The sequence below is a fragment of the Penicillium cosmopolitanum genome (genome assembly GCF_028827165.1).
Source record: "Penicillium cosmopolitanum strain IBT 29677 chromosome Unknown utg000004l:1.0-4361866.0:1.0-4365735.0, whole genome shotgun sequence".
NCBI classification, from domain to species: Eukaryota; Fungi; Ascomycota; class Eurotiomycetes; order Eurotiales; family Aspergillaceae; genus Penicillium; species Penicillium cosmopolitanum.
The window spans coordinates 3,143,202-3,155,832 of record NW_026622674.1 but is presented as its reverse complement, the minus strand read 5'-3'; the positions used below and the strand labels follow the sequence as shown (position 1 = coordinate 3,155,832).

Here is a 12,631-nt window from a genome sequence, read left to right as displayed (position 1 = left end):
ACGCCATGACTGCTTCCCGTTCATCCTCTGGACGCTTCATCTCCTCTCACGCCACCCTGCAATCCACCACATAATGATTTCGAGATGAGTTCGTCAAACTTCGCCGCTGCACAGGAGCGGGTGCTCGAGCGCCGCCGCCTCCGTGAGGCAGAAGCGCGTGCCCGCCGTGCGGAACAGCAACGGGCTTCTCCGATCAACCCGGCCACCGTCCAACGCCTTCCGTATCCCCTGAACCGCGTCCCCGGCGCCGGTTGGTCTCTATGGAATAATGTGAAAGATCGAGATGGAACGCGACCAGCTTTTCGAGTTGGCCAGGTGGATGCCGAGCTGCTAGATGAGGAATTGCTCGGTCTGTTGAAGGGTCAGGTTGGCGAGGCCCTCAAATACTTCGGAGTATGTATACACCGGATGGATCATATCGCGTTGAACTTGGAGAGGAGTGCTAATCTTAATCCACCCGTAGCCTCAAATGAGGGAAGAGTGGTCACATGAAATCCTATTTGCCCTGCGAGCTATCCTCTTCAAACTCTCGATGTGGGACCACAATGCCTCCTATGGCGCCGCCTTACAGGGCCTACAATATAGCGATAGTCGCAGCACAGGGCCTGTTCTCTCTCCTCCAACAACATGGCAGAAATCAGCGTACGCCCTGCTGACTGTTGGTGGACGCTATGCCTGGAACAAGTGGGAGAGCTGGTTGGTTGGACAAGAAGGCGGTTATGAAGAGGTGAGTAGCTCTTTCGTTGACTTGAGTATTCTTCGGTACTGACATTCCTCCCCAGCCATCGCAGGAAGTCCGGATGTTGTCACGTCTGACAGACTTCATCTCTACGTCACACTCCATCGCCGCTTTCGTATCATTTCTCGTATTCCTCGTGAACGGCCGTTACCGCACCCTCGTCGACCGCCTTCTCCGCATCCGCCTTGCACCTCCATCTTCCCAGGCTAGTCGTGAGGTTTCCTTCGAGTATTTGAACCGACAATTGGTCTGGCACGCCTTTACCGAGTTCTTACTCTTCTTATTGCCATTAGTGGGCATCAGTCGATGGAAGAGGTGGCTAGCTCGCGCATGGAAAAAGACACTCAATGCCTTCAAGTCGAGTGGCGATGAAGACGAAGTTACAGAAAAGCGGGGAGAGCTCGGCCACCTTCCGGAGCGTACTTGCGCTATCTGCTACCGAGATCAGAACCCAGCCGCAACCACAGAAACTGAAATTCTAGCAGCATCAGCATCGTCTGGTGGCATTACTGGATCTTCGCAGACTGACATCACCAACCCATACGAGACCGTTCCTTGCGGGTGCATATACTGTTTTGTCTGTATTGTACAAAAGCTAGAGGGAGAAGAGGGCCAAGGTTGGACGTGTCTCCGGTGCGGTGAGGTTGTTAAGAAATGTCAGCCTTGGAATGGCGATGTTCTGGAAGAGGCTCGGTCCCAGCCAGGCACCGGCAAGATTGTCGGGTTCGCTATGGATGAACCGGGCGATGACTCCAAAGAGGCAGCACAGAATGGCACCGCTATTGGAAAGTCCAGTCCACTAGAAGAGATCACTGCGGATGAAGCTCTACAGCACTCGAGCGAATGGTCCACGGAGGAAACAGAACCTGCCGAAGACCATCATGCCGAGGAGGAGCCATCCGAAGCCCATCCCTGAGCAGTGAAAGTGATCTTACCCCCACGATCACTGGCTTTCGCAGTGTTTATATCATCTGACAAGGGTCAACTGCACCCAGCCATTAGATATCCATCGATACCCACCCACCACTTCACCAAGAAACTTCCTGTACATAATGAAGTATACATACTATTTGCCACGACTATCTTTGCTAATTACCTTCAATTCAAATTGAATCCATACAAATCGCCCCAGCGAAACCAATCGCACCTCCAATAAGTGGAAATACTGCCCGGCACAAGTTCAGCCATGCCCAATCCTGCATCAAGCCTGGCACCTGCTCATCCTGCTTCGCGCGCATAGCCTTCTCCTTTGCACTCACAACCATCCCCCCACTCCCTTCTGCCGTCGAAGCATCATCTCTCACCGCATGCGCCTTCAATTGGTCATTGACCGTCTTCATCGCAGTCAATGTCCATGGAATGATCCCCAAGGTGGTCCCGGCGGCCGCAATATAGAGGCTGCTCCAGCTACAGCCCACCGTTTCAGGGGCCTGGACATCATGCAGCCTCCAGGCGAGGTAGGCATTTGCCGTAGAAGCTACTATGGCGATAGGCGGGAAGATATGTTTGCCGCGCTCGTAGACGTCAAGCCATTGGCGGCTGAGGTGGGAGACCGGGGTTGCGGGGGATTCGTGCTCTGGGAGAGTGGCGGAGGGAGGATGGCGGGGAGGAAGGGAAAGTGCGGGAATTGTGACTACTGAGAGACACAACATGCCACCTGTTTGTATTGTATCGTGTTGTTAGCATCTGGTAGGGTCTGTATGGATCGGGCAGGAGGTTGCTTGCCGGCTGTGATGCCGCAGCCCAGAGTGCCGACTAGTTGAGCGATTCGGATATCGGTCGTCATTTTGAGGTGATTACGGTGATCTGGACCTGAGAGGGAGACTGAGTATGGAAGAAAGGCGTTGTCATTGAGGGAAGATAACTGAATATGATGGATCATGGGATCATGGGGTCATGGGATCATGGGATGTAAGATTCCGCCTCTCCCGTCGATGACGTCGAAGACCGTGAATCTAGTAAATAGTACATAGAGTACATAAGTACAGCAACCTCATAAATCTAGCCAACGGTTTAATCTCATCAATTAAGCAATAAATTTAGGATCAACCGTGTATCCAATATCTAGTATACTAGTAGTACTCCCATGTATAGCCCACTGATATCCCCACAACAACTGAGCAATGCCCTCACGGTGACTGGTCACTGCCCCGCGGGGTTCCACCTCGGCTTTCTTTGCGAGCCCCAGAGAATTGGGAACTTGAACTTCCCATGAACTGTTGAAATTGAGTACCATTGCCATTGGCAAACTTTCCATTCTCCATTTTCGTTCTCGAGTATATCCGCCATGGATCCCACTCAACCCCCCAAGCTGGCCGAAGCCAGGTATATCAACTTCCCCAGTCTGCCCACCGACGCCAAACACCCTGATGGCTCCCCCGCACTCAATCGTCATTCATCGACCATCACACGAGGCCATGACTTCCCCGGTGCTCGAGTACGTCCCAAGTGAAATATAAACCCCCAATTGATGTCCTGGGCTTCATGCTGACACAATCCCTAGGCTATGCTTTTCGCCGCAGGCGTCCCGGACAAGGATGCCATGGCCAAGAGCCCCCACGTTGGCGTTGCTTCCGTTTGGTGGGAGGGCAACCCATGTAATATGCATTTGATGGACTTGGGAAAGACCGTCAAGAAGTCTGTGTCGGAGAGGGGTATGATTGGGTGGCAGTACAACACCATTGGCGTGTCAGATGCTATTACTATGGGTAGTGACGGTGTGTTTTCTCCAACGAGCAGTCAAGCAAATTGCGCGATTAGCTATTGTCTAAAGTTTGTATCATCCGCTGACTCTTGCAAAAGGTATGAGATTCTCCCTGCAGACCCGTGAAATCATTGCCGACAGCGTGGAGACCGTCACCTGCGCCCAATACCACGACGCCTGTATCGCGATTCCCGGCTGCGACAAGAATATGCCGGGTGTCGTCATGGGCATGGCTCGTCACAACCGTCCATCTATCATGATCTACGGCGGGACCATTGGTATTGGATATTCAGACCACCTTCGCAAACCCGTCAACATCTCCACCTGCTTCGAGGCTGCCGGCGCCTATGCCTATGATACGCTCCGCCAGCCCGACGACGGCGGCGACACTAGCAAGACCCAGGATGAGATCATGGATGACCTCGAGAAACACGCCTGCCCCGGCGCCGGAGCATGCGGCGGCATGTTCACAGCCAACACCATGGCCACAGCCATCGAGTCAATGGGTCTCTCTCTACCCGGCTCCTCCTCAACCCCAGCCGAATCCCCATCCAAGATGCGCGAGTGCGTCCGGGCCGGAGACGCCATCAAGGTCTGTCTCGAGAAGAACATCAAACCGCGCGATCTCCTCACAAAACGATCCTTCGAGAACGCCCTCGTCATGACCATGGCACTGGGCGGCAGCACCAACGGCGTCCTACATTTCCTCGCCATGGCCCGCACAGCCGACGTCGACCTAACCCTCGACGATTTCCAGCGCGTCAGCAACAAAATCCCCTTCATCGCCAATCTCTCTCCAAGTGGAAAGTACTACATGGCCGACCTTTACGAGATCGGCGGTATTCCTCGGTCCAGAAACTGCTCATTGCCGCGGGTCTCTTGGACGGAGACATCCCCACCGTAACCGGCAAAACACTACGCGAGAACGTAGAATCCTGGCCTTCCCTCCCAACAGAACAAACTCTCATCCGACCCCTCACAGACCCCATCAAGGAGACCGGCCACATCCAAATTCTCCGCGGCAACCTGGCACCGGGTGGTGCGGTTGCCAAAATCACTGGTAAAGAGGGTCTCAGCTTCACAGGTAAAGCGCGCGTCTTCAATAAGGAGCGCCAGCTCAATGACGCTCTAAACGAGGGCAAGATCCCACGCGGCGAGAACCTGGTTCTTATCGTGCGGTATGAGGGACCGAAGGGTGGACCCGGTATGCCGGAGCAATTGAAGGCCAGTGCCGCACTGATGGGGGCGAAATTGAACAATATTGCGCTTATTACGGATGGACGGTACTCGGGTGCTAGTCACGGATTCATTGTTGGTCATATCACGCCCGAGGCGGCGGTTGGTGGACCTATTGGACTTGTTCAGGATGGGGATGTGGTTACTATTGATGCGAAGACGAATTCTTTGTCGATGGATGTTTCGGATGAAGAGCTTGCTGAGCGGAGAAAATTGTGGACGCCTCCTGTGCCGCAGATTACTCGGGGTGTGTTGGCTAAGTATGCTCATTTGGTTGGGGATGCGTCGCATGGTGCTATGACGGATTTGTTTTAGATGTTGTATAGAGAGTATGAATAAAATTACTAGTTGGTTGTGACATTGGATTGACATGGTATTATGGTTTCTGTCTTCTTAGGGTACATGGAGCTTTTTTCTTGAGGTTGGCGATTGATCTACCTCGTCGCAGCCTTCGCAGCCTTCGCAGCCTCAGCTTCGGTGGTTTTAGTGGAAGAGATCGGGTGGGTAGTATCTGTGTGGGGAGGGTATTTCGGAGTATGGCGGTGGAGGATCATTGGTATTGTCCGGCCATTCGGGGGGCTCTTCCTCTCTTCTTTGAGATGTTGATGAAGATGCTGATGTTGATGGACTTGAAGTGAGGGCGACTGAGTTGGCTTCTTGTCGCTGGCTTTGTTGGCTGGTACTCGATGTTGTACGTGTGGGTCTGCGGTTCCGCGCTCGGGCGGCATGATATGGAGATCCTCGCAGATACATAACTTTTGCTTGTGATAGAATCGGGTTGTGTGACTTGGAAATTCCGGGTTGCCTTATTTTATAACAAGTTCGAGATCATGGTTGAGATCGTCGGGCGCAGGCATACCAGGGCCCTGGGCACACAGCCTCAATGTTGCTCCATTTGCCCGATTTGTTATGGACCCACTGTGGACTTGAGGTTTACCTTCGTCATAAAATTCGAAATATGGTGCATGATCGAGAGATTCACTATGAGGGTGTGTGGACTTTCAATTTAACTGGCTATTTTGAAGCTGGCGCCAGCGCATAATGTGGGGTAGTTGGGGGGCCAAGGTAGGATTTCCTTCAGCTGGAGGCCAACTTGGAGGCTCTTACACTCCAGGGTCACGATGAACCAACAAACATCCTTTGGGGACGCAAATTGCGGGTCTCAGGTTGCACAGAACCACGGCAGCGTCGCAGACCAGAATCATGGCAACATCACCAATCATTTTCATTCCGGCGCAGGTAAGATGATACTCAACGCGGGGCAGAAATGGACTGGAATTAACGACGGCATGCACTTCTCACGAGCTAGTGGAGTCAGAGTCATTGTCTGATACCTTATGTCTTCGTTATCTATGCACAACAAATCCTCGCGATGGCAAGAAGCGGATTGAAGAAACAAAGGGGGGTCTTCTCAAGGACTCATATCGTTGGATCGTAGACAACGAAGACTACCAGTCATGGCACGCAGACACCAGCGTCAATCTCCTTTGGATCAAGGGCGATCCCGGAAAAGGAAAGACAATGCTTACGTGCGGGATAATCGACGAACTAGAACGTGATATTGGTGACAAGGCAAACATCTCATTCTTCTTCTGTCAAGCTACCGACGAGCGTATCAACAGTGCGATTTCAGTACTTCGGGCCTTTATTTATCTGATCACAGAGAAGCAGCCTTCGCTTCTCTCTCATGTCAGGAAGCGCTATGATCAAGCGGGAAAGCAATTATTCGAAAATATGAATACATGGCAAATATGGCAATCCCTCACTGGCATTCTCTCGGATATTTTGGTAGATCCAAGTTTACGCCGCACTTACTTTCTCATCGACGCACTCGACGAGTATCTCACGGATATGCCAAAATTGCTCAATTTTATTTCCGGCTTATCGCTTCCCGGCTCCTTAGCTATCAACTGGATTGTGTCTGGTCGAAATTTACCGATTATCGATGAACACCTCAACTGCGCAAATGAGAAGATCGGGCTCTCTCTAGAATTGAACGAGAAATCTGTTTCCGAAGCGCTTGCATTTTACATCGACGAGAAGATCCAGCAACTGGCTAGGAAGGAGATGTATAGTTCGGATACCCGTGAGGCTGTTTACCAGCATCTCCGTGCGAATGCACATGGTACCTATTTATGGGTAGCTCTAGTCTACGAGAAGCTCCAGAAAGCAAGGTCTTGGAAAACGCTCAAACTGCTCACATCTTTCCCACCAGGACTTGAGCCTCTATATAAGCAGATGTTAGATAGAGTGCAAGCTTCGGAAGACGCAGACATTTTTAGCGAAGTCCTGGCGACCGTGTTCACTGTCTACCGACCGATTGGTCTTGAAGAGTTATTCACTTTGGTCGACCTGCCTCATGATGTTAACGTGGGATGTTTACCAGAGCTGATAAAGTCATGTGGCTCATTCCTAACGCTGCATGGTGATCGGATATTTTTTGTCCATCAATCTGCAAAGGACTTCTTAGTGGATAGAGCTTCAAGTCTGATTTTCCCAAGTGGAGCTGCAGCGCAGCATTCCTTATTCTGTCACACTTACTACCCATTCTTTTCAGCACACTCCGACGTGACATGCATGGGTCCCGCCTCTCTTCTCCAAGAGACGAACTTGACCAAAAGGAAATTTCTGATTCATTGATATCCATCGAGTACTCATGTGCTTTTTGGGTGGAACATTTGCAACAAGGCTATCTCGAAGACAGCAGGGAGATTGATCCCGGGCATTGTGAATTGTTAGAGACCTTTCTAAGGGAGAAACTTCTTAACTGGATTGAAGCCACCTCCTTGCTAGAGTTGTGACAGAAGCAATCGAGACGATACTACAGTTGGAAGATTTCATACAGGTAATTCCCTTCTTTCGATGATAATGCAGCTTACTGACAGATGCATGAACGAGGAAATCGAAGAGATCTGGCTTATCGTCACTCTTAGATCGGGTCCGAGATGCGTCTAGATTCATACGTCGACATAAAAATCTTATCGAAAGCTTCCCTCTTCAAGTCTATATTTCAAGTCTGATATTCAGTCCAAAAAGCAGCATCACTAGAACGTGCTACCAGGAGGAGATACTTTCTTAGATTCTGGCAGTCTCCACCGGGAGTGAAAATTGGGGACCACTTCTCTTGACGCTCGACCGAATCGACGAAAAAGAAATCTCTGTCATATCTTGGTCGCCAGATGGTAATAAACTCGCAGTAGCAACAATTTGCGGTGCTATTGAAATTTGGGATCCGGTTATCGGTCAATGTACCTTGAATCTCCAGGGAAATTCCGGGGCAACTCTTTAAATTGCCTGGACACATGATAGCGGCCGACTGGCATCAGCAGAAGACAGACGAATCAATATTTGGGATATAAAGACCGGTCTATGCTTACAATCCTTTCAAGGATTTCAGCATAATGTCAAGAAGATAGCCTGGTCAAGCGATGATCGGCAGCTCGTATCTGTGGGAGGGAATCTTCATGTTCTTATATCGGATACAGTTACTGGAAAATCTCGGACCACTCTCGGAAAAGCCGAAAGGTTGAACTCACGACGGATATATGCTTTTTCTTCCGATGCGAGCCGGCTGGCATCGGCGGATATGAGTGGTGACTCTGTCATCGAAATTTGGGATACCAACACCGAAGAATGCGTGTTAGTCCTCCGCAAAGCCTAATGAATTCTTTGGGAGCTGGAGTGGTCGCCGAATGGAATGAAGCTAGCATCGGCATTTGCGACTGGAGAAATCAGAATTTGGAATCTGTTGGATCTAGAGGAAAGTATAATTTTTGGACTTGGAGAAGACTTTTCCCTGTTCCATTCTATGTCCTGGTCCCCGGACAGTGAACACCTTGCCATAAGCCAATCCAGTTCTCTGATCCATATCAGGAACTCCATGAATGGTGATCTTGTATCTTCATTCCGCCACGTAGGTGGATCATATATTTCTTGGTCGCCAAGTGGGCGGCTGGCATCAGCTCAGGATTCTATCATGATCTGGAGTCCATTTGACTCCACCCCTTCATCAGCGGAACCATATATCAATATCCAGAAGATTGAGTCTCTCGCCTGGTCACCGGATGGGGTTTTGCTTATTTCCAGTTCTAGTTATGGACCCCTACGAGTCTTGGAGCCGGCGGGAAGTCCTGTCTTTAGATTTCCATTTATTGAGAGAGTAACGGCGCTTTGCTGGTCTTGGGATGGATCAAATCTTGCTCTTGGAACGTGCGATTGCAGTCTCTACGTCTGGAACCGGAAATCTGGAGAACTTAAAGCCATCAAAGAACTTGAAAGGGCCTGTGGGCGTCGGATTGATTTTGTTACTTGGTCATGAGATGGAAAACTAGTCTCATCTACTCCCAGTTGCCATGGAACGACTTTAAGTATCGAATATTGGGATCCGACAAACAGCCAGATACTCTCAAGATTTGAGGCCGAACTACCAGCCTACTTGACTACGCCAGAAATATACAACTCCTTTCAATTCAATGAGGCCATACCAAATCACCTGCACACAGTTATCGGCACCATCAATCTCGAGACTGGCATTCGCATCTCGGCTGAAACTGTCATTGAGCCGGAACAAAGATACGGCATCGACGCGTCACTATCCTGGATAACCTACCAAAACAAAGAGCTGATACGATTGCCGGCTAGGTATCCGCCCATGCTGAATCAATTCAAGTTCGATATCCCCGGGTATGCTATATGTGAGACGCCGGTAGCAGTACGCGTGGCTATTGCGTGTGATTCAGGTGAAGTGATAACCTTGACTCTCGCCAAAGAGGTCCAGCTTGACTACTGTGTAATACCTTATCATTTTCACTACATCCCACTAGTAGTCATCCTTAGATGTAGTTATCTCCCATAGTAGTCGTCACAATATGATATTATGTTTCTCGACCAATGAGCATGCGCTATTCGGAATACTAGGTTACTTGATTCAAAGCGACAATTTTTGTATATTAAAATATCACCAGTAGTGAGTTCCTAGTCCAGATATACTTCAACTGTCGCGTAAGCAGTGTCATCTAGGTCAGTCTCTATGAAGGTCGGAAAACAGTTGCTGGTCAGCGGTCATCATCAAATCAAGGCCGACGCTAAGTTCGGATCGTTTCCCGAATGGGACAAGACCGAGATAACGCCATCCACGCTACAGATGATCTTGTTGCATCCAAGCTCTCGGAGGGTGCGCCCTGTTACCACATCGTTTGGTTTGATTGGTTTGGTCTGCTCGAGGGGCGTTCGAAGAACTTGGCTTCCTCCGTGGTCGCCGATTTTAGCTCGCACGCCATGAAAGAAGCTGATAAAGGTACACCGTACACACGATCAGTTTTAAATTCCGAGGTTACTCCGCTTTCATTGCTGAAAATGTGTAGGTGCGCCCTTGCTTTGCTTTCACTTTCACTTTTTTTTCTCACTATCGTTTAGCGGTCTGCCCTTTCCAGCGTTGCTGAGACGATCCCTGGCCGTCTATCGCAAAAATGGCTCTTCTAGGGGTGTTTCGACGACGACACCACCCAGCCCCAGCCAGCGAGTCTTCAGAACGGACAAGCGAAGAACATGTGGATACCTCTTCTACCCCAAAAGTGACTGGCGACAATCTGCCCATTTCGGAGAAGGTGCAGGTGTCTGAGACGTTGGCGATTGAAGAAGAAAGTCACGACGACCCTGAAATCGCTGCGCTTCCTCTGCAGGTGCGACAGTTGATCAACTTGACTGATGACCCCACTCTACCTACGATTACATTTCGCTACTTTATTCTCGCGGTCATCTTCGTTATTCCTGGGGCCTTCCTTTCCCAGTTAAGTTACTTCCGCACAACCAGTGCCAGTTACTCGGTCTTCTTCGTTCAGATCGCCTGTCACTATGCCGGCCATTTCCTTGCGCGAGTATTACCGGCTTGGACGTTTCGGGTTCCGGGGACAAGCTGGGGCTTTAGCCTGAATCCTGGACCTTGGAGTATCAAGGAGCATGTGTTGGTCACGGTGACAGCGGCTTCTGGTGCAACCTACAATATGGGCTATGCTTCGATCGTCCTAGCCGAGTTATGGTACGGCAACAGAATCCAACCCGCAGTTGCAATATTCTTCATGCTCGCGATCGTGTGGATCGGATATGCTTTCGCGGCTCTTGCCCGCCAAATTCTTCTACCAGACCCAGAGTATATCTGGCCGCAAGCCTTGATGCAGACGACCCTGTTCGAAACATTCCGACGAACAGACACAACGTCGCGTCTTGCTCGGCGCCAGATGAAGTTCTTCTTCTTCTCTCTTCTGGCAATGACTCTCTGGCAATTTTTGCCCGAATATGTCTTTCCATTCACGTCATCCTTGGCCTTTCTTTGCTGGGTTGCGCCTCGGAATCCTGTTGCCAATTTCATCGGGTCTGGTTTGGGCGGTATGGGCTTCCTCAATCTATCCCTGGATTGGTCAAACATCAACTGGAACGGGTCCTCCATTTTACTTACTCCCTGGTGGACACAAGTCATCCTGTTTCTTGCCTTTGCCTTCAATTGTTGGGTCCTGTTACCCGCGGCAAAATGGGGAAATCTCGGATCCTTCAAGCATGGCCTCATGTCGAACAGCCTATTCATGGCTAATGGAACCCAATACCCCACGGCAAAGGTGCTCACACCAAGTTTCAACCTCAACGAGACCGCCTATCAGGAGTACGGTCCAATGTACATGGGAACTCAGAACGTGTGGTCGACATTTTTCGATTATGCAAAGCTTCCAGCGGCGATTACTTGGATTCTCACCTTCGGTTACACCCAAGTAAGCAGCAATCTCAAAAAGATCTTTGCAAACCGCAAAAATGCCCAAAATGCCCAGGGTGGCCAGAACGCTCAATCCACACAAGGAGAAGGAATTCACTACAAATACCATGATCGGCTCAATGTCATCCAGCGAAACTATAAGGAAATCCCAACCTGGTGGTATATTGCACTATTTCTGGCGGGATTCGTCATTCTGATCACCAGTATCGCGTGCGGATATCTTTTTATCCCCATCTGGACGATGTTTGTGGCACTGGCCAGTGCTGCGATTTTCGTGGTCCCTTTTGCCTGGCTATATGCCATTTCGAACTATCAGCTTGAGACCGGTTCCTTCAATGAGTTGATGTACGGATACATGGTGCACACTAAAGCTGGCTCCGGCCATCAGCACCCCGTTGGACCCTCGATCTACGGTTCTATTGCTGGAGACGCATGGTACCGAGCACAGTACATGCTTCAAGATCAAAAAATCGGCCATTACATGCACATCCCACCGCGCGAGGTGTTCTTCTCACAGATTTTCGGCACGCTGATGGGCGTTCCCATCAACTATGCAGTTATTCGTTGGGTCATGGACACCAAGGGCGATTTCCTGACAGGCAAGAAGAGTGATCCTCTCAACCAGTGGACTGGTCAGAAACTTGTCAGTCAAAATACAATGGGTATCCAGTACGCCGTTCTCGGACCCAAACGACTTTTCGCCGAGCCCGAGATGGCGCCACTTCCATGGTCCTTCCTCGTGGGAGCTGTCATTCCCCCGATCCTATTCGTGTTCCATCGCTTCTTCCCGCGCCTGCGGATTGATTTGTGGAACGTTAGTATCTTCTTTGGAGGTCTAGCGATGTTCTACGGTAATGTCAGTACCGGATATACGTCAGCCATCATTGGTGCATATATCTCGATGTACTGGGCTTATCGACGCCACTTCGAGGTGTGGAAGCGTTACAACTATTTGGTTGCAGCGGCGTTTGATGCAGGATTCAACTTGAACATGTTGCTTATTTTCCTGTTCTTCGGGTCTGGCAAGCAAATCTCAATGCCAACGTGGTGGGGCAACAATGAGACTTCTGTGGAGCGATGCTTTGCTCTGAGTAGTTAGGGGGCTTTGCTTGAATGCAATAGGGGAGAATATCAAAATACTCATTCTCAATCCGGTTTCCATGAGTAATCTATAGTGGCTGTAGTGGCC

General features: G+C 50.2%; 5 protein-coding genes across 5 annotated transcripts; 4 read left to right on the top strand and 1 right to left on the bottom strand.

Annotated features, from left to right (window-relative positions):
- Window positions 1-84: 84 nt before the first annotated feature.
- Window positions 85-1,655, top strand: N7509_002579 (pex2/pex10/pex12 family protein; the record flags this gene model as incomplete). Its single annotated transcript, XM_056627216.1, has 3 exons — window positions 85-393; window positions 464-727; window positions 783-1,655. 3 exons carry the CDS (start codon window positions 85-87, stop codon window positions 1,653-1,655), a joined length of 1,446 nt encoding a protein of 481 aa, XP_056493011.1.
- A 187-nt stretch (window positions 1,656-1,842) lies between these two features.
- N7509_002578 (anthrone oxygenase family protein) lies at window positions 1,843-2,525 on the bottom strand (the record flags this gene model as incomplete). Its single annotated transcript, XM_056627215.1, is given in 2 exon segments — window positions 1,843-2,375; window positions 2,387-2,525. 2 exon segments carry the CDS (start codon window positions 2,523-2,525, stop codon window positions 1,843-1,845), a joined length of 672 nt encoding a protein of 223 aa, XP_056493010.1.
- A 501-nt stretch (window positions 2,526-3,026) lies between these two features.
- ilv3B (putative mitochondrial dihydroxy acid dehydratase) lies at window positions 3,027-4,994 on the top strand (the record flags this gene model as incomplete). Its single annotated transcript, XM_056627214.1, has 4 exons — window positions 3,027-3,176; window positions 3,243-3,456; window positions 3,542-4,282; window positions 4,375-4,994. The coding sequence occupies 4 exons, from the start codon at window positions 3,027-3,029 to the stop codon at window positions 4,992-4,994; spliced, it is 1,725 nt and encodes a 574-aa protein (XP_056493009.1).
- Window positions 4,995-5,800: 806 nt separating this feature from the next.
- On the top strand, window positions 5,801-7,319 carry N7509_002576 (uncharacterized protein; the record flags this gene model as incomplete). Its single annotated transcript, XM_056627213.1, has 2 exons — window positions 5,801-5,918; window positions 5,989-7,319. 2 exons carry the CDS (start codon window positions 5,801-5,803, stop codon window positions 7,317-7,319), a joined length of 1,449 nt encoding a protein of 482 aa, XP_056493008.1.
- Window positions 7,320-10,147: 2,828 nt separating this feature from the next.
- Window positions 10,148-12,541, top strand: N7509_002575 (OPT family oligopeptide transporter; the record flags this gene model as incomplete). Its single annotated transcript, XM_056627212.1, has 1 exon — window positions 10,148-12,541. The coding sequence occupies one exon, from the start codon at window positions 10,148-10,150 to the stop codon at window positions 12,539-12,541; it is 2,394 nt and encodes a 797-aa protein (XP_056493007.1).
- Window positions 12,542-12,631: the final 90 nt, after the last annotated feature.